The sequence below is a fragment of the Coturnix japonica genome, unplaced genomic scaffold, assembly GCF_054131305.1.
Source record: "Coturnix japonica strain WE unplaced genomic scaffold, WE-NBRP24 Scf046, whole genome shotgun sequence".
NCBI classification, from domain to species: domain Eukaryota; kingdom Metazoa; phylum Chordata; class Aves; order Galliformes; family Phasianidae; genus Coturnix; species Coturnix japonica.
Genome location: NW_028188949.1, coordinates 461,318 through 487,863, shown reverse-complemented (window position 1 = coordinate 487,863; position 26,546 = coordinate 461,318). Strand labels below are relative to the sequence as shown.

Sequence of the window (26,546 nt, the reverse complement as noted above, 5' to 3'; positions counted from 1 at the left end):
AAAAAAAAAATGCAGGATAGGCTGGTGGGAGTGCCCTGACCAGTGTCCAACCCCCCAAACCCTGCTGCCCATAATACAGCAGCTGAACTGATGGATATAGTACAGTGGTTTAGACAGAAACCAAGAGAGCATGCCAGCATAGCTGCTCTGGTTATGGGACATGGAGGCAGAAAGCGCTGTGGTGAACGGACTGGAAATTTCAAAACTGACATCCATTACTACTCACCCTGCCCTCAGGCAAAGACTGTATGCTCTGTCCAACATAATGAGGATAGCAATTTGATCAGTGAATGATTTTTGGCTGTGTGTCATATAACATGGCCAAATAAGAATGACATACCATTAAATATCAGCCTGTGGTCCTCTATGGAGGACTAACAAAATTATATTAGAGAATTAGGCATGAAAGAGGCAATCTATGAAGATGATTTTGAGAGCCCAGTCAATAAATTTTTCATCAGGAACGAGGGATCTCATCCTACAGCCATCACCTTTACATCAGGATGGGTCTATGTTATCCATACTGAACCCCCCAGTGGCCCTCAGGTGCTGTAATACAACAGGCTGCCCAATTGATGGGGAGACAAGAGTGCCTGCAGCCAGATGCAGTCTCTGAATGGTGGTGGAAAGGTCAGAGAACCATCTGCTGCCATGACTTAGGCGTCCAGCCCCTAAGGTAATCCAGTCTGGACCCATTAGGGTCTTGAGACAACCAATGTTTAAAGACCAGATTAGAGCAGGAGTTCAGTTTAAAAAGATCGATGGACAGCATAATCAGGAAAAAATATCTGTTAAACAGGCCCAAGCACTGAGTATTTATAGTCCAACCTTTTCAGCCAAACTAGATATGAATGTAACTCAAGAAGGGTCTGGATGGGGGCTCTGGCAGAGCCAGAGTTCTTTGTGAACCCCTATGAGGTTTTGGTCACAGGTTTGGCATGGAGCAGAATAAAGATACATCACAGTTGAAAAGCATTTATTGGCTACCTATTCTACACTACAGGTGGTAGAACCAGTAGCTCAGATTTCAGAGGTTATCGTTAAACAACAAGGCCAGTCCAGGGGTGGGTAAAAGATCTAACACACATCTCTATGATGGGGGTGGCCCAATCACAAGCAGTGGTGCGCTCAGTTGTTCTGCTTGCCTGCTCCTCAAGGAGTTAGGAGAAATCTATGCCTGTTGCGTGTTCGAGTGCATGCGCAATGCCATGTGGAGGGCTTATCGCAATAAAGATTGGCGGATTTGCTGCGTAGACCGGTCAGAACTCAGATCTGCGTTGTGCTTCCTGCGGCACCAAACACCCAACAGTGGCAGTTCCGTGTACTGGCCAGCAGGTGGCAGCAGAGACCACGGAAAGAACCTCTGCGGGACAGACCCTGGGGATCCGTTCTCTTTTGATTATAGGGGAAGAACACAAAGATGGAAGAGGAGGGAAGGGGGAAAAAAAAAAGAAAAAAAGAAAAAAACAAACCACAGCAAACAAATAAAAACTTCTCCAAACGTAGCAAACGTGAATGTCTGTCAATAAATAAATGAGTAATTGAATTGATTTCTGTTTCCACTCTCCCCCGCCCCCCTCAACTTCCGAGATGAAGAAACACCTGGTATCAATTGGACAAATGCACACAGTGAAGCCAGGGATGGTCTGAAACGCAAAGCAGCTGAGCAGCTTTTAGAAGAAAACAGAGTAGTAACAACTTCTGTACCTACATTCACCACTCTGAGATCCTGTCTGGGTCACCCAAGGCTTGTAAATAACCACTGGGTCGGTTCTGATGTCGCGTGATTTGTTGTCAGTTCTCTCATGGTTCTCCGGTCAGTTCTCCGGTGCCAGGATCTGCCACAGGGCATTCTGACCACGGGCATCATGTTTCTACGCTGCCGCCTGCATTTAACAGGCAATGGGACTGCCCAGCATGTGCAAGGCAGCACCTCTTTCACACCACCAGAATGTTTAAGGCTGTTGGGATTGTTGTTAGCGTCCCATTAACACTGAGGCTAGAGATACCCTTAGGATTGACATTACTATTAGCAGTACTTTGATGGTGCCCTATCTGGGTCATTTCCAGGGGATGTCAGGAGTAAGGCACAGTGTCAGGAGAAAAAGAACAGACTCTGTTACTTTATAAAAGTGATAATAGAGAGAGTTCATTGGAAAAAATACAACTCTTAAATAATACAAAGCATGCTTCTGATTGGATGCAGGCATCATCTGGGCTCTGATTAATATTACTCTTAAGGTAAAGATTATTGTTACCTTAATGATTGTTTTTTGGATTATGATCAGGGTTAAGGTTCCTTTTGCTACAAACTTCTAGCATCATTTTTGTTGTTGCATTTGGAGTTAGGGACGATTTTAGAATCAGGGTAAGGGTTAGGATTAGAGTTACATTGCTGGTTAATGCTGTTATCTTTACAGCTCCTGCGAGGGTTGGGGTCTGGGTCAGGTGTTTAAAAAATGAAATGAGAAAAGAATAAAAAAAATATATTGAAAGCTTCAGATTTCCTTAATCTTTGTGGGAATCATATAATGTGCAACTCAGATCTACCTCTTTGTGCAGTGAGTGCCTGTAAATTTGCTAGAGCCTAATATAATATGGCCTTGTGCTTTCCGCTAACTCACCTTCATTTCATTTTCATTACATTTGCTTGGTAGTCAGATTTTGGTGTGTGGATATTTTAAAACAATCTAACTGACATTGGCAAAAAATTAAAAATAAATTAAAAAATGCACAACAGCATCGTATCAATTTTTATAGATAAGATAAAGAAGAGCAGTTTTCCTTAGTTTTCTGTGCCTCTTTACTTTCTTACCCTCTCCCCTTGTGTGAGAAACTCTCAAAGTCAAAGATTTCTAGTTAGGCAAAGATGGCAGCGATAGCAGCAGTGCTTATTCATTATTGCAATACTGCGCGCACATCCCCTGTTGGCAAGGGAGAAACTGCACACCAGTCAGTGAAATCAATTCTGTTCTATGCCCTAAACCCAATGCAGGTGATGCTCTCATGGCTCTCATTGGTTGAGCATCTCAGGCTCACAGACTCCTCGAGACTGTGGCTAGGATTCATTTCCATATAAGGTCAATTACCAACCTCTTGTTTTTAGGTCTGCCTTGTACTTTTCTGCAGAGAGAGAAGGGCAATGTTTCCAAAAGTCAGTACATTCATTCTGTCCTGTGCTGGGCTCTACCCACCCTGTGTATTTATCTTGTGCTTGTCTCAATTCTCCCCATGTCAGAATGCCCCCAGTCTGAACTTAATTCTGTTCAGCAACTTTCTTGGTGGAAAAACTACTTATACAGCTGTTTTACAAGAGGGTTATACATTCAGTTAGGGCCGACACTATGTACTGAAAATACTGGAAACTTCCACTGCAAAAACACAATCTACCTCTCCCATCTGTGCAGCCTTGCAGACCCAGAGCATGCCAGGTTATTTCTGCTTTCATAGCATTTGCATGCTGTAGGGTGAGCAAAAGGTTCTGCTGCCTGATTCTTCTGCAAGAGCTGCCTACCGGCAAATGGTTGCAGGGATGGAGGATGTGACAGAAAGCATTTGTCTCCACAAGAGCAGAGTTACATTCAGTGCAGAGAGTGTGAGAGTCAGGTTGGTGTGGAAAAGCACTGACACGCTGGGGATGATGCAGTGCTCACATGTCTAACACTCACAGACATTACTGTCAGAAGGATGGTGCTGTGTTGTGCTTCTACCTTTGGCAGCCCCTGGAGAAATGCTGTGGCACACAGAACACCTTTGTATTGCACTGACTGCTGCCATGCAGCATGGATTTAACACACCAAATCCAGAGGAGCACGACTGCATCTAACTTCCCTGAGAAAAACTACTGTAGCTGAAGAGATGAGGAGGCAGCTGCTCATCTGCAGAACAAGCAGCACTGCCAGACACTGGGCCAGGTGGGCACCTCCTGCTGCAGCGTGATGATGACAGGGCTGGAGATGATCTGCAAAGCCAGCTTAAAAGTGGGAGACATGAGTCAACATGGCAGGAGGACAGAGGTGTTAGGGAGCAGCCAAGGCATCAAAGAGTATCAAAAGGCTTTGAAAGGTATCACAAAGTGACAGCCAGGAAGACTGGGATTATCATGAGCAGCAACCTGGATGCTAGAGATTATTTGCTCCCATACAAAATGGTAGAGATCTTGCTGCAGACATCCCAAAGCCAGGCAAAATGGGAACCCAGAGCTCTGCCTGCATGAACCCCACAGCCAGAGTGTTGCAAGCTGAGCTGCCTTGCTGTTTGTTGCATTCATCGCAATCACTGTGAATGAATACTCAGAATGCAGTCAAGGCGATAATTGAGCATGAGTGACTTTATTCAATAAAAGACAGGAGGGCTTGAGAGGTCAGGGGTGAAGATGGGACCCCTCTTGTCAAGATGAGAGTGGCTCAGAGCTTGTGCTGCTGCCTGGTGCCTGGGACTGGCAGCCTGACTCTAAGTCCCCATCTAAGATGCTCAGCTTCACCTCACAGATGCTGCCCTGCTCCTGCATGGTGGTGCTGCTGCTGGGGCACTCGGGCTGTGCTTGGGATGGGCAGCACTGCAAAGGCACTGGGTCACAATCCAGGCAGGTGACTGCTGTGTCTGGCAGGCTCAGGTTAGGAGCTTCAGCAGAGCCAGGAGATATGAGAGCATGAACGTGGATGAGCCCCTTGTGTCCATCACTGTTACCATGTGGAAGGCTGTCATCCGAATTGCAGCGATTTGTGCTTAATAAGAACTCTCCATTGATGGAAACACACTGCACATCACTACTTGGTTTGGATCTTTGGGGTTGACAAGGGCTCGAATCACCTAGGAAGGCATAGAAACACAAGGGTTAGTGTCAAACGTTTGCAAGTTGAATCATGAAAGGTTGTTGATATTTGGTAATAGAGTGGCGGCAGGAAGAAGCAAATAGGCTTCAAGCAACAGAGCCACTGTCTTGAAAGTGATCCTCGTGCAGGTCCAGCTCGTGTGTTGTTTCACTGTAATCTGCTTCTTTGGGTCTACCTAGTGGGCAGCAACACTCGAGCTGTTACTGATATCATTGAAAAGAACTGGAGACAATTGTTCTATTCCTAAGAGCTTCAAGGTGCCTAGAAGCACAAATAGAAACCAGCAGTATTTCATCACTTCACCAAAAGGAAGGTCAAACACCTGAGCTGTGAAGAGCAGTTACAGAACCTATGCATAAGATCACACCAGACATACTTTGTTCTAACAACAGTTATGGCACATAGTCCATTTCCTTCAATATTCCCAAAATGAAATGATGTGGAGCATTACAGGGAAAGAAACACTGCACACAGACACTATGACCCTGATTATACTCAAGCAGCAGACTTAAAACAAGTCAGAGTTTTTGATTCCAGGATATTTCAGGACCTATCGTGTGAAATTCAGTTACACAACAGTGCCTAGGTGCCTGCGTTTCAAGCAACTTTCAGATCACAGCCATGTAAAATAAAAACAAATTCAGTGCAGAAATAGCAATCCTGTACCTTAATACTCATGAGATTATCCATTTTTTATAGCACTCTGACTAAGTTCTAAAACTTGCTCATCCCAGTTCACTTCAACAATTTCCACCAATTCAAGCAATGCAGTTCTGAGATCCTGTGTATGTCAGGCAGATAGAATTGAACAGTGCAGGAATAATCTCTGACAGCTTTAAGAGCTCTGTTCTGCTTACAAACTCTCAGTCCAAAACTATTCACAGTTTTAAGGCAATGAACACCTGAAGCAGTTGGATCATCTGCCATTTGCTGCATTCTGCTTCTTGGCATCATGATTAGCACAAAGGGTTTTCTGCTGTCCTGCAGAGATGGACAAAGTCCTGCTTACAAATGGACCAAGTTTCAGTGTACAGCAGAGTTTGTACCAGACTAATAAGCCACGTCATTCAATTCATGTGCTCAGGTTGTTATGCACTCAGAAAGGAAACAGAACTGACTGTTGGATTCTGAAGGCAATCTGTGGGGTCCTACATTACCTCCTGATTCTGGAAGAGGAAATTCTAATAGCAAATGCAGAACTTTGACCTTTGTAGACATGAGAAGAGCTGGCATTTAGGAACATTCATTTCAGGGAAATCAAATGATGTGTCTATATTTTTACTACAGATAGTATAGGGAGCAGCCAGTTGAAGAACCAGATACAAAAAAATCCAGCCCATTGGCAGGAAAATACTTCTCCTTAAATTCTGTATGTTATCATGGTATAGAATCAGGCTACAGTGCCACATAGGCCAACCAAGCGTAGAACCAAATCCACAAAATACTGGTAGACAAAGCAGCAAAAACAGGGACAATATTCAGCAGACAGGCCTTTCTACCCACAGCTCAGCATGTTCTGCCATCCGAAAAGCAAGGCCTCTTGTCAAGCTCAGCTATTTCCCTTCTCAGTGTATTCTAGCACCACTGATACCCACTGGTATCCTCCTGTAGAGTGCCATCATATTGTCATCATCCAAAGGGAAAACCCACACAGCAGAGCATACAGCAGTACACCCATGCTCCAAATATCCACCTGAGAAACAAAAAGACAAGCTTACAAACCTGAAGCACCTCAAATGGCTTCCTGACAGACTGGATTGTCTGTCCTTGCCAAAGCCCACATATAGCCCATGAAAAGCTGGCTCTTTCCCTCAGGAAATAAAACCTTATCGTCCCAGAGAAAGCATATAACCCTCATTCAATTGCCCTTCCACTCAGCTTAGAGCACTACTAAAACCAGCATCTTCACCTTAGCTCATCACACTGCTGCAGTTCCTTTTACAAGGATTTCACTGGCAAAAATGAAATCAAAGCAGTCACAAGGGATTTAGCACAGTTACGTGTTACTGGCTACGAGAGCTGTCAGCACAGTCACCTGTCAGGCTTTGCTGCTGTTCTCTTTATGTAGAGGCACAACAAGGTTCAGACACCTCACAGTGCAATTCTCACTTTGACTGTAAAGAAAAAGGAGGCTTGAAAAGCAGTGTGTGGAAAACAAAGAAATAAGAATTAGAACAACAGTGGGGCCATGGCACTTGTAGGAATTGCTCCGCCTTTAACAGCAGAGCGATTCAAGAAGGATGAGGGCATCCCAAACCAGACCAGATTGGACAGATTAACAACTGCAAGTAGTGGGTTCCAAAATTCCAGACATGAAATCAAAGCTGGAAAAACTCTTCACATTTTCATCTCTCAATTTTTAGTACACTGTGCATTACAACGGAAACAATTCTTCACATACAACTTGGAAGCTAAAGACAAGTCTGACAAAACAGACTGCACAGAAATGATGGATAATTAACAGAGCAAATTGCTCTTTCAAACACTTAGTAATAGAAAGAGATCTCTGAAGTTGCTGTTCTGTAGAGCCCCAAAGCAGTCGCTTGAGGCAGTTCAGGATTAGCCTGAGACAAACCAGCCAGCTGTGTGAACTGAGACCAATTGCACTTCTTCTATTTTACTTTCATTCTATGTGACCTCACTAAGCAAATATTGTCTAAGACCATGAGTATCACATAAATGTGCAGATCTCAAGCTGCTCACTTATCTAGTACCCTTGGCATGATGCTTTATTTTCCTCAGCTATTCATCTAGATTGTGCCTGTTGATTGTGCAACAACAGCCTGTTGGTCTCGATTACCTGTAAGAGGCTTTAAATTTGGCCAGGAAAAATCATTTGAGGATAAGTAATTATCTGGGACTCAGTAAGGCAGTCTTCCCATGCTTTCATAACAGCCGAGATACACACACACACAAACTCATGGAACCCCACTGCTTTGCACAATCCTGTGCACACTCACATGTGTCATGCACTGATTTCCCAGCCAGTCCTCATGGGGTCTATTACTTAGGACAGGAGTGCAGGGGAGCAGCCAGAAGCTGTTTGCATTCCCTGCTGTCTGCTGGGAAGCTTTGCTGGAGATGCTTGGGTTGCTTTGTTTTTCCTTGGGAGGTGGGAAGGAGCTTTGGGTTGGAGGCACATCCCGTGCCAGAGCATCTCGATGGCACGTGTGTGGCACTGATCTGCAGCAGATGAAGGGGAGGAGGTCCCAGCACAGCTCTGCACCATGCTCTGCCACACTGGGCAGCTTGTTCCTGGCTCAGCAGCGCCATCAGACAAGGAGCAGGGAAGGAAATCAAGGATGGGGGGTACCATCAAACGCAGTTAGTGCATGCCTGTGCAAGACAAACAGACCCAGAGCTTGCGGGTTGTTCCTGCTTTTGTAGCATTTGTGTGCTGTAGCTGAGCAAAAGGTTCTGCTGCTTGAATCTTCTTCTGCAAGAGCCGCCTACCGGTAAATGTCTGCGGGGATGGAGGATGTGACAGAAAGCATTTGTCTCCATGACAGCGTAGTTACACTTGGTCTAGAGAGTGAGAGAGGCAGGCAGCACTGCCTGATGTTGGTCAGGGCGAGCTCCTCCTGCCGCATCACGATGATGGCAGGGCTGGAGATGATCTGCAGGGACAGCTCACAGGTGAGAGCCAGGAATGGACACGGCGGGAGGACAGAGGTGTTAGGGAGCAGCCACGGCAACAAAGAGCATCAAAAGGCCCTGAAAAGCATCACAGAGCCACAGCCAGGAAGCTTGGGGTTTTCATGAGCAGCATCCAGGATGCTAGAGACTATTTGCTGCCATACACAACGGCAGCAGAGCTCTCGCTGCAGGCATCCCAAAGTCAGGCAAAATGGGAACACACCCAGAGCTCGGCCGCACAAACCCCACAGCCAGAGTGTTGTAAGCTGAGCTGCCTTGATGTTTCTTGCACTCATCCCAATCTCTGCGAATGAAAACTCGGAATTCAGTCAAGGCGTTGATTGAGCACGAGCGTGCCTTTATTCAATAGGAGAAAGGAGGGGGTGTGAGGTCTGGAGGAAAGATGGGACTCATCCTCTCTTGTAATCATGAGAGCTGCTCAGAGCCTGTGCTGTTGCCCGGAGCCTGGGACTCGTGTCCTGATTCTGTGCCCCCCTGCGAGATGCTCAGCTTCTCCTCGGTGATGCTGACCTGAGCCTGCATGGTGGTGCTGCTGTCGGGGCACTCGGGCTGTGCTTGGGCTGGGCTGCACTGCAGAGACATTGAGTCCAGGCTGGTGCCTGAGGTGTCTGGTGGGCTCAGGTCAGCAGCTTCAGTAGGGATGGGATGAATGAAGGCTTCAACCTGGAATTTATCTCCAATCTACTTTTAATACCTTCATTCGATCAAAATCTACTGTCAATACCTTCAAAGGAAAAGGATGCTTTGGGAAACAGAACTTGCAGGCTGAGAGATAAAGCCAAGGTCTTTAGATAAAAATGAGAAAAGATTTTGCTTGTCATTTCGTAACTGTGATGAAATTCGTAATTTTTGTTTGAGCTACATTTTGATAGAATAATGTGGTCGTAATGTGCTTGACTACAAGCATGATTTCCACGTAAAGCTGACTCTTAGCAGGAACTCTGTTTCCTTTAGAAGCAGTGAACCCTGGTAGCGAACAGCTTTTCTTACTTCTAAAGACCCTGTCAACCCAGCACAGGACATGCAGTTTGCTAGCATTAAAGAACAAGTTTGTATTTTCCTTGTAAGCAATGTCGGAAGAGAAAGACAACACATATTTCAGAACCATTTTGGCCCCAGTAAAAGTGATGCCACGGAAGAGCTCCATCAAAACTTATGCAAAAACATAAGTTCAAGTGGGCAAGGCCTTATGAAAATCTTCCACACAACTCAATGGAGATTGGGGTGGGTGGGTTTATGAATAAGAATCCTTAAGAATTTTCTTCTAAGAGACTTAAGAACTGTCAATATATATATATATAAAGAATATAAACACTAATTCTGTTACTACAAATAAATATATCCAAAGGGTTAGGAGACCAACCCGATCATATCACAAGCTCTTTGATGACTGTAAACGCAGTCATCAATACGCAGAAAAAGATTTAAATAGATTAATATGAATGAGTACAAATGTACAGAAAGAACAACTAGGAATAAAGGTGGAGAAATGAAGGCACAAAGTGAGACGAGTCTGGCAAAAATATCACACAGAAAAGGATGCAATTCTTTCAATTTATTAGTAGCAAAAAGCTGCATAATAAGTCCTAGTTTGCTCCTCATCAGAGAAGCAAATCCTATTGATAAGGTTGTGAGGAGAGATTTTGCATCAGTTTTCATAAAAAGGTCAACTGTGATGAATTAAGGTTGTTAAGAACTAACAAAGAAGTAAAAAAAAAAAAAAGGCCTAGAATACAAAAGTAATAGGGTAGAGAAGATACATAGCTTAGATCTCTCCGAATGAGCTGAATCTGCTATATTCCTACTGCATTTCTAAGGGACTGACTCAATCAATCTCAAAGCTGTTAACGATTATGTTTTTAGAACTTAGGAAAGCCTGGTGATGAACCAGATAACTGATACAATGTACAGACTTCTTTTGAAGAGAGGAAAAAAAAAAGGGGGGGAGATGATGAAAAATGATAGACCTGTCAGCTTAACTCCAGGTCCTCAGAAGAAAGAAACAGTTTAGAACAACTTAGAAGAGATAGGTATCATTCAACACACCTTTGTCAGGAACAAATTACTATTAATGATTCTAATTTACCCCTGTGAGAAGGTGTCAGAGCAACACAGAGTGGACGAGATGCCAAGAGAGTTTCCAAAACTTTACTAAATTCTCAGGCCAGATAAGCAGCATGGTTTAGATGAGCTATAGAAAGATGAACATCTGTAGGTTGCTCCAAAAATAATGCCTCCTATTTATTTCCACGGACATCACAGTAGATACAAAGAGCACAATAACACTGCTTGATAGAGTAAATTCTCAGCTACTAAACACTATTTCTCAACTCAGATGCTAGCATTAGCTATGCATTTTCACCAGCAGTGAACAAGAGCCTGCAGGTCGCACTTAAAAAATCTGCATGGCCATCTGGAACACAGCTTGTCTTTCACATCACTGTCACCAGTGCTGAAATGTACCATTCACTGCCTCACTGTACTCACATCCACTGATTGGTCACTGTACATGTCCAGCAAACGTCAATGGATGCCATTTTTTCTGCACAGAGAAATTCAGTTCCATTCCTTTGCTTCATGTGCACTTCCATGACAGACGCTATTTTGCCTCTGCTGCCACTTATCACACAGCAACAAAACAGAAGGGGATCCTGGTGGGAAGGTTCAAACTCTACTGCCATACCACCAACATCTGCCTCTGACATCCTCAACCAACATAATAAAATAGGAGGCTTTACTTTCAGAGCAGCTCTTATAAAAATTGCTTAGAAAAAGTACTCTGAAAGTAGCTCTCAGTCTCGCTGTCAAAATGCATAGCTGTTCTAAATGATCTTCTGCAGGACCTGGTCACAGAATTGGTACAATCCAATATTTTTATTAAAGATTTAGATGAAATAGAAAGTATGTTAATTTGATTTGTGGATGAAACCAATGTAAGACAAGTTTGCATTGGAATTCAAAATCATTTTGACAAACTGGAAAAGCAGCCTGAAGTAAACAACTGCAATTCAATAGGGTCAACTACAAGCTACTACAGTCAGGCAGGAATAATCAATGCTACAGACACATGAACGAGGAGCAATGACAAGGTAGCATTTCTACTGGAAAACGACAACATTCTGCACTGCTGAAGACTGCAAGCTGCATGTGAGCCAGCCACTCATGTACCAAAGTGCAGATACAATTCTGGCTGGGTATTAAAAAAAACCTGTACGCTGGCAGGACACACAAATTAATCTGTTCTCTCTGCACTGTTAATCTCTCTGTTAGAATTCTGTTTCCAGACTCAGGAAGCAATTCACAGGGAGACTTGGCACAACTGAAAAAGGTCCAGAGGACATCACTGAAAAGCAAATAAGCTTCTTCCTATGGCTAGTCTAGGTAAGACAAAGAATATATATGGCAAGGACTTCCTATGGCAAGATAGGACTTAAGACAGACAGACAGTTCTAAACATGAGAGTTGTATGAGCTGGAACAGATTACTTACAGAGTCTGGTAATCCCAATATTAGAGATCTCTACAGAAAACTTAGACTAACCTATCAGAAATGATGCAGCTAAGTTGAAGAAAAAAGATGGCTGGTGGAGGTCACCGCCAGCCATTAGCTTCATTAATTTTATGCAACCACAACTAATATGTAGGAACAATAATTCCAACATTAACTGGCAGAGAAAAGGCAAAGGAGTAACAGGACATTTAGAGGACACTTCTGCTAGAACAGCACAGGACAACTTTGATTGGGAATGAGATGTGTTGGTAAGATACCCAAGACTGGAAAATCAATCGCTATTGGACACAGCAGTATTTAAAACCAAATCACTGTAAGGTCAGAAAACAAAAAGATGAGAAAGTATAATCCTGTATCAATATGCACCAATGGAATCAGGCAGTATAAAATGAAAGCTTGAATAAAACTTGCCTATGGTACTGTTAAACCTAGGAGGATTACAGGTCACTCCTTGCAACCTCACTCCTCCTCACAGAAACTCCAGAGAAGATCAAAATGAACAGAATTAGAATGAGCTTTCATTGATGAGCCGTTAGGAACAAATAGATTACTGAAAGCTGTGTACATTTTATCAGCAGCAACCAGGTTTGGCAGGGCTGTTATCGCTGGGTCTTAGTTTATAGAGGTATAGATGAAGGGGAGAGGCCATCTGGGCAGAGCTGCCAAGTGAATCATAACAGATCAGGAGCACAGGGCTTCCCTTCAGAAGGCTGAGCTGGGAACATCGTATTGGGAATTCTTTCTCTTACCAATTTCATCTGATCTCTTCTCTCTAAATCCCTTTTCTATTCCAGGCTTTGTTTCTCTGGGGCCACTTATAACACTCCTTTGTTGTGACTGAAGGAAGGAAACAAAAGAAGCAGGAAAGCATTTTGCTGTATTAAAAGCACAAAGATGGAATGTTTTGTTGACTGAATGTGCACTCTGCATTCTTAACTGTTCTGATCCAAAGCACAGTAAAGTCTTCAGTTGCCTTGGGTCACATTCACAGTACAAGTCAATATTTCATCAGTCTGGTATGGATTACAGAGGACTGAATTATCTCAGCATAAATTCTGGATTGCATTTTATATAGTCCATGGACCTGATATCTCCTTTCACTTTCCTACCTGCATTTTAGCAAAGGCTGCAGGTAGGTGTCATTCAGTAGGGTTTCAATAGACACGTTTCCAGGTCTCATACTGATAGGAAGGTTAGACTCTACAATACAAAGAACAGATTACAGCCATAAACTATGCCTTCTCTTCCACCCTCATCTCCACTCCCCAGTATGATACCTTATTTAACTTATAATTGCAGTACGATTTTTCTTTTGGGGTTGGGATTCTTATCAACTCCACCATTAAGCAAGTGAAATAAACTATATCAGGGCAAACTACAGGCAGGTAAAAATAACGTCTGCAATCTCTTTTCTAGAAATGAATTAGCTCTGGTGCTATAAAATCTCTAACAAGTTGGATTAAAAGACAGACTCCTCTTACATCTTTATTCCCAACAGAAATAGCACTGCTACTGCTGGGAGATTTATTCATGTCACAACCAAAGCACTTCACATTCCCAAGAAGACCAAGTCCTTTGGCTTATACCTCTTGTGACATCCTCAATACATTACTCTTTCCATCCACAGACCAGGGTATATTAGAGATTAATACAGCTCAGCAACTCAAAACACACAGATTGTCAGTCTCAGTAATCAGCCTGAAGAATTTAGAGGACAGTTGTTATTTACTGAAAGTGATGAGAGACCCAGCAGAACACTTAACTCTAAATAAACAATGTGGAAACTTCACTACCCAGAAAGTCCTAAGTGGCAAATACACAGCTCAGATGTTCCTGAATATGGTTTGATTGCATCCATGCTGTGAGGCAGCAAAAGCAAAGGGAGGGAAAGCTTAAGTCAGAAGGCAGGGGGCCCTTCTCACATGGATCTGCTCTCGGTGTTTAGCACTGGTTTGTTAGTTCATTAAGAGTGTGTTAGAAATCAGTCTCTCCATGCTTCTCACCAGCTCCATCGTGCAACAGCGTGGCATTTATTACAATGCACTACTCAGTAATGGGGCCTTCTGGCATGTGAGCAGCAAGGGGTCATACAGAGCCTGAAGGGAGCTGGCAGGGGCTTTGTGCAGCACAGAAGTAACTGCAGAGACAGTTCTTTGCTTCTCTCATAAGTTTCCCTGTAGAGAAGTGTCCCATTAGAACAGTAAGAAGACGGCAACCAAACCCCATCTCCTTAGAAACATGCAATGATTTACCTATTCTACCCTACCACAATGAAGTGCTTTAGCACTTTACCTATCTTAAGCTTGTATTGGTTTCTGCTCACCCTAACGCTGGAAATAAACCCATTCTCCAACAAGCTGTTGCTGCTCACACAAGGACTTGTGATGGAGCTCTAAAAATAGCCAAGTGGCACAACAGAGAGAGCTCCTGCATTCACGCCAACACCAGGATCCAGAGCCCAGGGAGCTGAAAGGGCTGATAATAGCCTCCATCGCTGGGCACTAAGTGGTTAGGCTTTGCCAGCTGCTGAATTCCTGCCAGCCATATGTCTGATATCCTATAATAACCAGCCAGATGTTGGGCTAAGGTAAAGCCTGACAGAGTTCAGAAGGAAAACGGTGTGCCTGCCTCTCATGATCAGCCCTTGCTGATCTTTGAACTCGGCTGTTATCTTGAAGGAAAGCCTCTTCTGAACTTCGGCATGAATCTAATTAATGAGTTAATTCCCTGCTAATCTATTCTCCTCTTTGTGTCCGTTTCATGATTAATTTAGTTCCAGTGAATTTCCTTTACTGACTGCAGAGTAGAAACACACTTCCTACCCTATTAATCTCCACTTCTGACCCATCAGTAGGGGACTAAACAAGGGTAAATGGCTCCATGCTTTTATTTTCTGAGCCAAGTGATTTCTAGCAACGTAAGGTGGAAGGAAGTAGGGAAATTCTGCAGGCACATCATGCCACTACTGTAAGAAAAGGTGGAATAAAGGCTGTCGATTAATTGAAAATTCTGCCCAGTTACATCAACCACACATCTAACAGAGAGGAAAGAACAGCAAGGCTACACACTGCATAGGAATGTCATTCGGATGTAAAGGATCAGATAAATAGCCAAGCCCAAACACCAAGAAGATAAAATCTGTTGAGGGAAACATAGCAGGGATCTGGGTTTTGTTATTCCTGAAGTTCCAAGGCTCCCTCATATATTTCCAAAGATATTTTACTGGTGTGGAAGAGAAGATCTTAACTGGAGAATGCACAGACTTCTCTGTCTACCTCTGCCTCCAGCACTCTTGGGAAATAGAAGGAAATTTGGCCTGTTTACCTGTCTGCTGAGGTAACAGTTACTCTTTCAGCATCTAAGTCTTAGAATGAAGTCCTCTTTGCTGAAAAACGAACATAATCTGCTGTTTAAACTAATAAAAGAACAACAAACCAAAATCAACCTGCATTACTGTTAGCAGCGTACAGACATGACAGAAAGCAGCAGTAAGGCTGACATTTTCTTAGTTAAGCTAAACGACTAATAACTACCTGGAATAACACGGGGAGTGAGCACAAGGCTGCAGCTTTATACCTCTGGATCCCATTCAGGGCCAGGCTGTTTATTTCCTTTAATGCTTTACATCTGTTAGCATTAAACCACACTATCAGCTCTGATGGATTTACATGTATCTTGCTGTTGCATGCATCTCTTGAGAGGCTGAGGGATGGGAAAGGTTACCTTCCCGCAATTGCGTTCCTACCCCCATAGCTCTCATGCAGCCTTCCGGGAAGCATTAAAAAAAGAAAAAGAAAAGTAAAGAGAAGCAAAACCCAAAGAGCTTCCTTCTCCCATGAATTAAACAAAATGTTCTGAGGCTGTATAACATCCATAGGAGAAGAAACGCTGCCGGTGATCAGCATCGCAAACCTTCCTTCTGATGGCACAACGTGTCAAGGACATTTTTAATGAGGGATCAAGGACACTGCTTCTTGAGAGTCATCTTGTTTAAGCTGTGCTAACTGTGGCTTTCTTAGCATGCAAACCCAGCACCTCACAAGAGAGGCAGGAAAGCACCACAAGGCAAAGAAGTATCCTGCTTGCAAGGCTGTTCCTGTCATACCTGCAGGGGAAATAATCTCAGATGTTGCAGAGAGCATCTTTCTATTGATCCTTCCCCAACAGCCGTTAACTTAGAGCCACTCAGTAAGGAGATGGAAATGCCAGAAATGAGGAAAAATACACCAAAATAAGCAGAGACCTGTAGTGAGCCTATCCATTATCCACTTTCTGATAAACCCCAGTCCATATGACAGAAACTACACTTCTGAGAAGCCTAAGGAATCAGTGGATGCTGCATTACAGAAGAGTCTTTCAGATATCTGACACTGCTGGGAATAAACTCCTGATGGACCACGACCAAAAGAAGGACATGAGCTAGCAAAGAGAACAAAGATCAGAAGTTATGCAGGGATGCTGAGTACACTGCTCCCAGTTTCTCTCTATCTCCAGGTGCTGGGTCATGCATGACTAGATTTCCCAAGCAGTACCTGGTGTATGGCCAGCAGCAGCAGTATTAGAGGCTTAGCTTTCAGGCCTTGCTCTCCAGGGACTTCCTCCACTTGGAGCAGAGGCTTTGATCCTGAGTAGTACATTTGCACAAAAAGAACCTGGGTATGATTTTAAAGAGAGAGAGAGAGAAAAGTGAACACAAGCTTTGCTTCTGCATCTTATGTCTCCAATCTGCTCCTTGAAAATGGCAAAGACATCTCAGACATATTGTCAAAGGACCCAACTAATTTTTCAGCCTAATCCATTCTTTGTATCTCCATGAAAAAATAATATATATATATATGTATATACAGAAAATTCTTGAAATTAAGGCAGTTTTTCACTTCCATGAAAGCAGAGAGGGATCTTAGGTCCCAGCTTCTTATGGGGACCCTCTATCTTATACACTGCTCCTTTGCTGCCCACAAGCTGCCAGCATGACATCCTCATCCACTCAACTCTCTCTTTTCCATTTCATCCTTTCTGGACTAATTAGGTGAGAACCGTCTTCAAGTCAGACATAATGCTGAAATCTAAAAGATCTAAATATAAAAAGTGACATCATTTCTTACGGGCATGCATTCCCACCTGAGAGACTCTGGTTTCCTTCACAACCCCTCTTTGTGGCCAGCAATCTTCCAAGATTATTACTTAAAGATAAAATGGTTTCTCCAACACATTCATCAAATCAGGTGATGATAAGGCTGATTAATCCAGGAACCTCCATCCTTCCTGAAAACAATAAACTGCAAGGCCTACAGACAACAGGATGGAAAATATTACAAAACTTATTTTAAGAAATGCTCTGCTTTCTCTATCGAAGCCATCCTGAATTCCTGTCTTCCTACATGTTAAAGGATAACACATAGAATCACAGAACAACCCAATTTGGAAGGGACCCATAGAGATTACTGAGTCCATACTGGACCACCCAAAAATCAGATTGTATGTCTGAGTAGATAAATAAGGACGGTTCCAGAGAAGGTGATTAAAGTCATTAGAGCAATAGGAAGGCTAAAAAATATGAGTGTCTTTCGTGACCAGATGCACAAGAGAGACAATCATTGTTTACAAAATAACTGGCAATTTGGGCACTCCCAATTATTCTCTCTTACAGCAGAGGACAAAAATGCATTTGCAAAGGTGAAAGCGCAGCTGAAGAGAGGAAACATTTTCTGAGCAACACACAGCTGATCTATGAAACTCAACTGATAGACTCAAAAAGCATTAACCACTCGTACAGAAAATAAGAACATTGGAACATTTCATTAGAAAGGATTATTGTTATTATAATTACTTGGAAAGGCTATAATTTCTCACATTTCCAAGTATAAATAAATAACTGTCTGAAGATAGAAAGGCATTCCCCCATATGGTGGGAATAGTTTGTAATTGTCCACGATGGCAATTTCTTGCATCTCTCTGAAATCTCTAATGCTGGGCACTGTCAGGAAGGACTCCTGACTGGCTGAACATCGTACAATGGATCCTGTCTCATGATTCACATCTTCACAGATGAAAATACAGGTTGTGTGTTACAATGAAAAATAAGTATTAATGCGATGGAAAGCCTGACAACACAAATCCAGGTAGCAATACCCAAATTCTTGGCTGCCCCCTGCAGTTCAAAGGAGATCAAACACTGTTTTGTTGTTTGATACTGGGAGTTTGCTTGCTATTTGAATACCTTGGACTTTTATCTTTTAATGAGATGCTGATGCTTTATGGAAGATACTGTAGAATGGCATCTTCAGAAACAATTCTGAAGTACACAGTGTAATGTAAAAACTTGTTGAGCAGCCCAGACAGAACAAACAGATTACACAGGAATAGACAGAATAGACAGGAATAGATGCTTTCTATTCCTCCCTTTATTCCTTATTTCTAATGATACTGCCCTGATAGCTCTTCTTGAATTTAGTTTCTTCCATTGCTTACTCTCCCTCCAAGCTCCAATTCCTCTAACTCTTTTTTGAAAGAGGGATTTAAGGTAGTAACTAATTGTTAATGCTTAATAGGAAGCCATTATAGTTTAACAGGTAATAAGATACCATAAATAACACTGCTGGTAATGCACTTTTAAATGGTTAAGGATGTACTTGAAAGCGTAACCACACAAAGCCTGCTTCTGTTACTTTAAAAATGAAACTCATCCTTCCAGAAATTAGCTTCACATCCATCCGAAAAACACAAGTTTTACCAAGAAGAAATGGATGCAGGATTGAGAGACATATTCAGCAAGGGACTCCGACTGCATCAGGGGAGAAACATGGAAAGAACACGCTCTAATAGCTGGAAACAGCTGTTTTTTCTTCTATCCTCTTACAGTGTACAGACCCTGCTTCTCCTTCCTGCTCTGGTGGTGGCCAGTGCTTGGCATGTTGTCTTTGCTCAGCCTGAACTACTGTTATCTACAGACTGGCCGTGGCCAAAATGGCACAGGTCTTCATCTTGTGAGTGAACTCCCCCAGTATTCATGGGAATTGGATTTGAGATTTTAGGCTTTATTTGTGTGTGTGTGTGTTCTTCAGATGTTAAGTATTCACAGAACCATACTCAGGTTGAAAGGGACCTCAAGGATCATCAAGTTCCAACCCTCTGTGAAGATCCGTATGAAGTATTAACATCACATGATCTTATCATCACATCTTTGCAGGCCCAGCTCCAGCCAAATTCTCACAAATTCTTCCTGCTAATATCTCATTTAGCTTATACATCTTAATAAACCCCCACTGTTTCTGAGACGATATAATGAATCGCCACAGGCTACAGCAGCTGGCTTACATGTTTATGCCTCTATGCATATATGTCCATGTACATGTGTGTGCTGGGTCTAAAAACACCAACCTGCACGTATTTACCTCAGTCTCACACAATACTCCTGCCATGTCTGTCTCTCTAATATCTCATATGGCAGCAAGCAGCAGGGGCTGCGCATGAGTCACAGCCACAATACACTGCACAGCCAGAGCCTCTGACAGAATATACAATAGAGCTGAGATGTCAGTGGAGGTGGCTTTGGAGTACTTTAAAAATGCTGTTCAAGTGCCAACTTTCACCTCCAAATACGACACTTTGTTCGCCCACCCACTTTCGTTCCAAGTTAAATGTTCCTTTTACTGCAACTCGACAGCTTTAATTATGAATTTATCTGTCTTTTTTCTATCCCTATAACTGTTCAGTCTCTCATTTGTCTTGCTAAGATTTTTGATATGCTCCTAGATAGCAGCTGTATACTGTCACCACAGTACAAGTGGCCTGGTCAGACTCTCATTTGCAGGCTGGGCATCAGACCAAAACCTGCAATAAGCTGTTTGCCTCGAAAGCACAAATCTCATGTGTTCCCTCTGCAGAGAAAGAACAGAGAGATGGGGACACAGTGTGCTGATGAGCATCACTGTATCAGAACCACAATGCTTTCCTTTGCTCTTATTGCCTGAGAAACTTAAATACATATAAAATTCTGACCTGAGGAAAACGTGGATCCCACTGATGGTTTCTCTGAGGATGCAGCTCCTTCTATCATATTTTGCCCACGACAGAAGACATCCATTTTAAACACTAATGTTTTAAACAGTAGCAGCACACGTAACCCTGCCGCCATCAATGCTGTGCAGGACTGATGTGTGGTAAAGCCTTCACCACCTAGCTCTGCAATAATGTTATATGGAGTGTCCTAACACTGCCTCTTAAACACCTGATCCATGGTCAACCCAAAATTGTCGCATCTGGCTGCATTCAAAATGACTGTAAGTCTAAACATATCAATCCTCTCATTATCCTTTGTGACTTCTAGGAAAGACTCTATCCCGTTCCAGTGTCAGCACTATCCTGGTCTATAAAGATCACCTCAGACGGAAGTGCATATCCCTCATAATCCAGTCTTTTGGGAGATATTTCATAACTTCATAAATTAATGTTGATTGCTTTAGAAGTAAATTTTTATCCCAGCATGTGAAGGGACCCAATGACTTCCACATTTCAAGTACGATTTTAAGGGAAAAGGACTGTACCACAGAAATACAGATGCTCCTAATCAATACGAAAATGTCTAATACCAGGCAGTAGCAATGTGCCTCACAGAAAGGGCAATGCAGAGCCCATTTGTTCTGCTGGATATATACAAGTTCATTATCGGTACTCCAGTCAGATCTGTACGTGTACAGTAATTTGAATAACCTTCGATATGATAGCATGCAGTCCTTCTGTGATTCCTTTTTCTGCCATTTGCTCTTTTCATCTCATCCCTTCCTACTGCTGTTTAAATTGCTATTATTAGCTATTAAATGATAAATGAATTACCTCTGAAGTAAGCATGAATAATTGTTCCCAGCCTGAGATAGGCTTGGACTGGTATTTGGTAACAGTCAACAAGATCTGTGTGGCTCCCAAGGTTATTTCATAATAATAATAAAAATCAATAGGAAGAAAACAGGGACAGCTCCAGAAAGTGTTAATGAAAAGTTGCTGAATTACAGTGGCTCACCTGTGCACAGCTACATAAAAGCCTTCTGAATACCAAATACATTAATTATAGACTGCATTGCTCGGCTGAACCTCCACAGAATTCATTGGGCTTGTATTCTCACACTAACAAAGGAGAGACGCTGAAGAGTGCTGGATGAGAAGGATGAAGGGAGGGAGGGATGGAAGAAAGTTCATGTTCTTATTTACAAAACACAATTGTCAATATATATGTACTGAGAGTAAAATCTGAATCCAGTAATAGATCTAAATCCAAAGTTGGAGGTGTTTCCTCTCATGAGCAGGCACATCAAGGTTTTACGTCAGACCCTGGACAGAAAGAAGATACTCCCCTTTTGCAGCATCTGTATGAAAGAGCACTGTAGAGTATATATGTATTTAAGCAATACCTCCTGGTAGTCATAAACTGATTCTGACTCCTTACAGTAATGTGAGTCTACCCCAGAACTCTGCAGCTGCTCTCATAGCTGACACACTCCTTTACTGTTAAAAGTTAGGCGGTGCCCTTGAAGAGTTATATGAAATACATTAGCAGCTCCTTTTGCTCCATGTTCTACACCACTAACATGACACAGTATGGCAAACACGAAACTTGGATTTACCTAATAAGCTATCACCATCACCATGCCCTTTTTGCTCAGGCATCCAAACACAGGAATATCACATTCATAGATGTTCACAAAGCAGTAGAAACTTCAAATTCCTAGAACAGCTACATAACCTGTGACCAAGCTAAAAAATGGAATCAATAAATAACCTCTCCTTCTGAAAGCTGCCCCAAGATATTTAATGTCTACAGATGATCAAGGTTAAAAATGTTCCAAATCTTTACTTAAAGAAAAATGAACGTTCAATCAAACAGAAATCTGAATCAAAACTACCAGATGATTCCTGCTGATGTTTTCCAGGGAATTAGATTCACAAAATGATGAAAGAGCCCTTTCATCTCCATGCATGTGTCAGAGGACTCCCCAGAGTCCAACCGTACAGACTGCCCCAGTGGATCAGGTACTCAGCCTGTTGGAACCATGAGGAGATGGGGCATTTGGGAGGGTGAAGCACTGTCTTGCACTCAAACACTTCAGCCAAAATTAGTTCCAGTTCATATAATTTAAACGAACAAACAAAAAACTGTAACAACAAATGAAACCCACATTCACCTGTAAGCAGAGGAAGACACAAACCAGGAAGCAAGGGAGCCATTTGCCATCACTGCACAGAACTATCATGTCGTAATTCTGCTGTTTAAATATGTGTTAAAGATGCATGAATTGAAACCAACACGCCTCGTTCCTTCTTTGTTCTTTTGCTCTTTGAACTTCCCACCTTTGGGTCTGCTTCACTCTATTTTGATCTGAATGGCATTTTGGCCACATAGCTTAAAAGATGAGCAGAATTGCTTGCACAGCCATAATCAGGCGAGGATGCATTACAGAGAAGAGATGGGAAATCCAACAGTTCAATACTATCTAGGATTGTGATGGTGCATCAATGAAGTATAGGAGAAGAGCAAGCACAGTTCCAAATGATCTACAAATCCTTCTTGTATATTATTGGATTTGCCATCCACTCACTGACCATTTTAACTGCTCACTGTATGGAAGATGAATAGATTGCACCTGGACAAAGGGCCATGGTAGTGATTAAACATTCTGCTTCTGATTAATATCACAGTAAGGTATATTTACCATCTGGGGAGGAGAGAAATTTATCTCTGTTCAAGAAACATAAGAAATGATAAAGAAACACAAGAGATGAATAATATCTGAGTCAGCAGAAAACACTTAATGACTTTGCAAGGGTCTGCCTCAGTATGTAAGAAACACCTCCCAAACAAAGGGCTACAACTGCTGCAGTGTTTGCAAAACACTCAAAGGCACAAATGCAAAAAGAGAATGAACAGAAGTGCCATCCGTTCAAAACATGAGGAAAAAGGGGAAAACACCCTTAACAAGGTAATGCTTTCTGAAACCTGCTCTTAGTGAGCAGTCACTTCTCATCCTCTTTGTGGTCATGAAAAATGTGAAGTTACCTGGGCAGCACTGACTTAAAACCCAATTGTTTCATAGCAAATGAGGCATGAAACTTATTATCAAAAAACATGATGTCTGAAGTACATGCTGTCATTTTGTTTTCCCAGAAGACAGCTTCCGAATGCCTGAACTGACTGCAAGACATGGCTGGAAATACAAGAATTAGTGGCTCTTCTTGAGCAAAAGCAGAGTTGTGAAGCCAACATCTACAGCACTGTATCTTCGTGAGATAAGAGAGAAAAATGCCTCTACAATCAACTGATACATTACCTTGTTTTTCAGAAGATGGCTGCAAAATGCAGTTAACCCTCCACATATTTGACATTTGACTTGGCAGAATGGTCCTTAAAACTGGCCTGCTGGTAGAGGAATAGCCTTTTGATGCAGAAAAACACCTATAAAAAGTTTCTGAAAAGAAAAACCCACAAACTACTAAGTTCTTTAGTAGGTCTTGTGCAATATGAGGGTGACGGCACCTAAACAAGTGTGAGAGTTAAGGAGAAATGCCCCAGGGGCACAGGATGCTAACTAAAAGCTGGCTGATACCTTGAACAATTTAACCACTAGACAGGCAGTTATGAGAATTGTATTAGGATGATCAAGAGTTTGTTCCATCCCCAGATGCATCTATGCTTCTGAAGTTTGCAGGATGTTCTCTGGATGATATTCTTTTTGGAAACATTTAAAGAATCACTTGTTTTTGTCTTCAACTAATAATCATGGGAAGCAATATATTAGGTACCAACAACCTTTGGAGTACTGGTTCCAGGACTCTGCTAGCACATCATTTACATACCATTTAAACAGAGCTAAAACAAAAGTCCCCTTACTAGACTTTCCCCAGTTTTAGAAAGGTACAGCATTGAGTAGAGCATTGAGTAGGAAGTAAATAGGAGATTTTTGTGGAGAGAGAATATCTGAGTAAGGAACTTGCAGTGTACTGTAGAGATTTCAGAGTTAAACTATTTCCACACAGTCAAGCACTTTCAGGTAATCCAGAATCCTATGATCTCACTGCATCTCATGGCAATAATCTCAGTAGTTACCTGTTGGTCTTTAAGACAGCTGCCCTTAGAGAACCAGAGATGAAGAGTTGTTATGTGAATTTCATGTTCTCCAAGGATTTCCAGGTTCTGGGGGAAATACTCTACTGTTCTATTAGTAATGTAGCCCCAGAGACAAAAATTCAACTCCCTTTTTGCTTATTTTCAGATATAGCTACTTTGTTACCCTGCCTCTGCTGGGAACTTACTACACAGTTAATGCTCCTGAATGACTTCATATACTGTATGTGCTAGACTGAGGTCAAGAAGGAATTCTTGCCTGTGTTCCAAAATACATTTTGTTAGGACCACTAAAGGTTTAGCACACCTTTCTTCGGCTCACTGGAGACTGTACACTGAACACTATGAAATCAGGTGGGAGAAATCCCCCATTCACACAAGATGCCTCCATTAGACCAGTCATTTCCCCAGTAGCTATTACCTTGCTTCGATCTACCGCTCACTGACTCTGACAGAGCAAATAGTTTATTCTAGAGAAGTAGCCAGTGTCCAGCCTGCTCCTTCATCCTCCTCACAGCAGTAGCGGAAAAGTAAGGCTGCAAAATGCCCTGAGCAGAGAGAGCTCTAAGAGGAAAATTAAAAGACACATCCAGTTATAAACGTTGACAGGTGAAAATGTTCGCTGTTGGAGGGAGATGCTGAGATGCCAAGTCAATGCCACGCACACCAGACACCATGACAAAAAAAAAGACACAAACGCAGAACATGAACCGTAGGAGTTTCGTAACATAAAAGACCTCTGGCTTGTGATCTATGTACCTTTGCCATGAGACATATCACCTGGAAGTCAGATCTGTCCAGTACTGGATTAACTTCTCTTTCCATGGCTTGACCTGTCACCCGGAGTACTATAGAGACGGGCACTCAGAAATGCACATTTAGAAAATTAGATAGATGTATTGAACATAAGCACTGTGCAATTAATCTCACTGATCACAGCTGGAGTGGTCAGAGCAATTTCAGCATGTTTTCTGCAAAATAGAACCTTATCAACTAAATAAAGATCGTATTTTCATCAAGGTCGAGTGACAGTCATCGTTTTCTTCTGACACTGTTAATCCTGCTCTGATAGGAAACATCCATATGTGTATCTTTCTCTAGGTGAGAAAGTCAGTCAAGACAGTCTTCTGCAACACGCTCTACCAAAAACAAACTTAAGCTGCAGTCAGACCCATTGGCTCCCACTTAAACACCCACTATTCATTACACAGTACAGAGGTCTGGAAAAGGGATTGCCTGCAAGGTGTTTAAACCACCTCTGCTCACAGTGTAAAGCACACAAGAAAGACATCCCACAGTGTAACCATTTAGGTCGCTCCTGTGTAGCACCTGCAGGCCCCGAGTTCAACTCTGCTTTGGCAAAGGTACAAAAATAATTTGGGTTATTTCCATCCTCACAAGAGGAAAGCATAGAAAGTGTTCAAGTGTTTTTTGTGGTAACTACAGAAGACAACAGCACTGGTTCTAAGCTATAAACACTTCCTGCTCCTTAAACCATGAAAGACAGCTCTAGTCTTGGCAAAAGTAGACTATAATTACCATTGATGTAGTGACACACCACCAGTAAGCAGAAAGACTCTGCTGAGCTCCCTGTGCTACCTAAATGGAAAAAGACTGGATTTCATCTTTACAGAGTAAGATTAGACTGAGTGGAACCCCACACTGCAACCTCCAGTTCTGATGGATAATCAGTTTTTTATTTCATAGTCTATGCATTATTTTATTTCAAAGTCTGAGCTGGGGGAGAGGCCTGGATACAGCTGCTCTCCTGCCCATAGCAGTGTGCTCTCTTTATTCTGCATTCTTCCTTTGGTTGCTTTAGGCCTCTTATTCCCTCTAAAATCAAATTATGCAGTTCTCTTGGCGAGACTCAAAGAAACCCAGAAGCAAAATATTAATTTTCTGAATCAGAATCAATAAGCTGCACAATCCTTTTCAATGAATTATTTATCATAAAATAGAATACACTTACAAGCCAAGCCCCTTGGTCCCCACATCTCCCTTTTCCTGATCTTTTGCAAAAAGCTCCTGTAATATGGCAAATCTTTAGACAGGAGCAAACAATGTAATGTTTACTTGTACTACAAATGCCATCTAATTGCACCTAACCCATCAGAACTCCATAAATCTGCAATTCCACCCACTGGAGTGAAAATGAACAAGTAACCATCACACTGCCTTCAGCAGTGACATCCCATCCCCAGATGACACAGAACCTTGAAGGGACAGAGCGCTTTGCTTTTGACCACCACAAACAGATATGGAATGGCATGGGAGCTGTACAAGGTAAGGGATTTTTCTTTAATTCTTAACTTCTTTAAAAGTATTTGTCATTAGAGAGCTGCTATATTGGTAAAGGTTCATCGCCCACACAACATCAGGAAAAATGAAATGAATGCTCACTAACATGAAACCAACCAAAGAAAAAG

General features: G+C 42.4%; 1 protein-coding gene across 1 annotated transcript in view; it reads right to left on the bottom strand.

Moving 5' to 3' along the window:
• Positions 1-4,713: 4,713 nt before the first annotated feature.
• Positions 4,714-26,546, bottom strand: part of LOC146752319 (cytosolic carboxypeptidase 4-like) — a 91,145-nt gene continuing 69,312 nt past the window's right edge. The window contains exon 6 of the mRNA XM_085532006.1: positions 4,714-4,812. Within this exon, the coding sequence (XP_085388132.1) occupies positions 4,809-4,812 (4 nt within the window). The 3' untranslated portion in view covers positions 4,714-4,808. The remainder of the gene's footprint in view (positions 4,813-26,546) is intronic.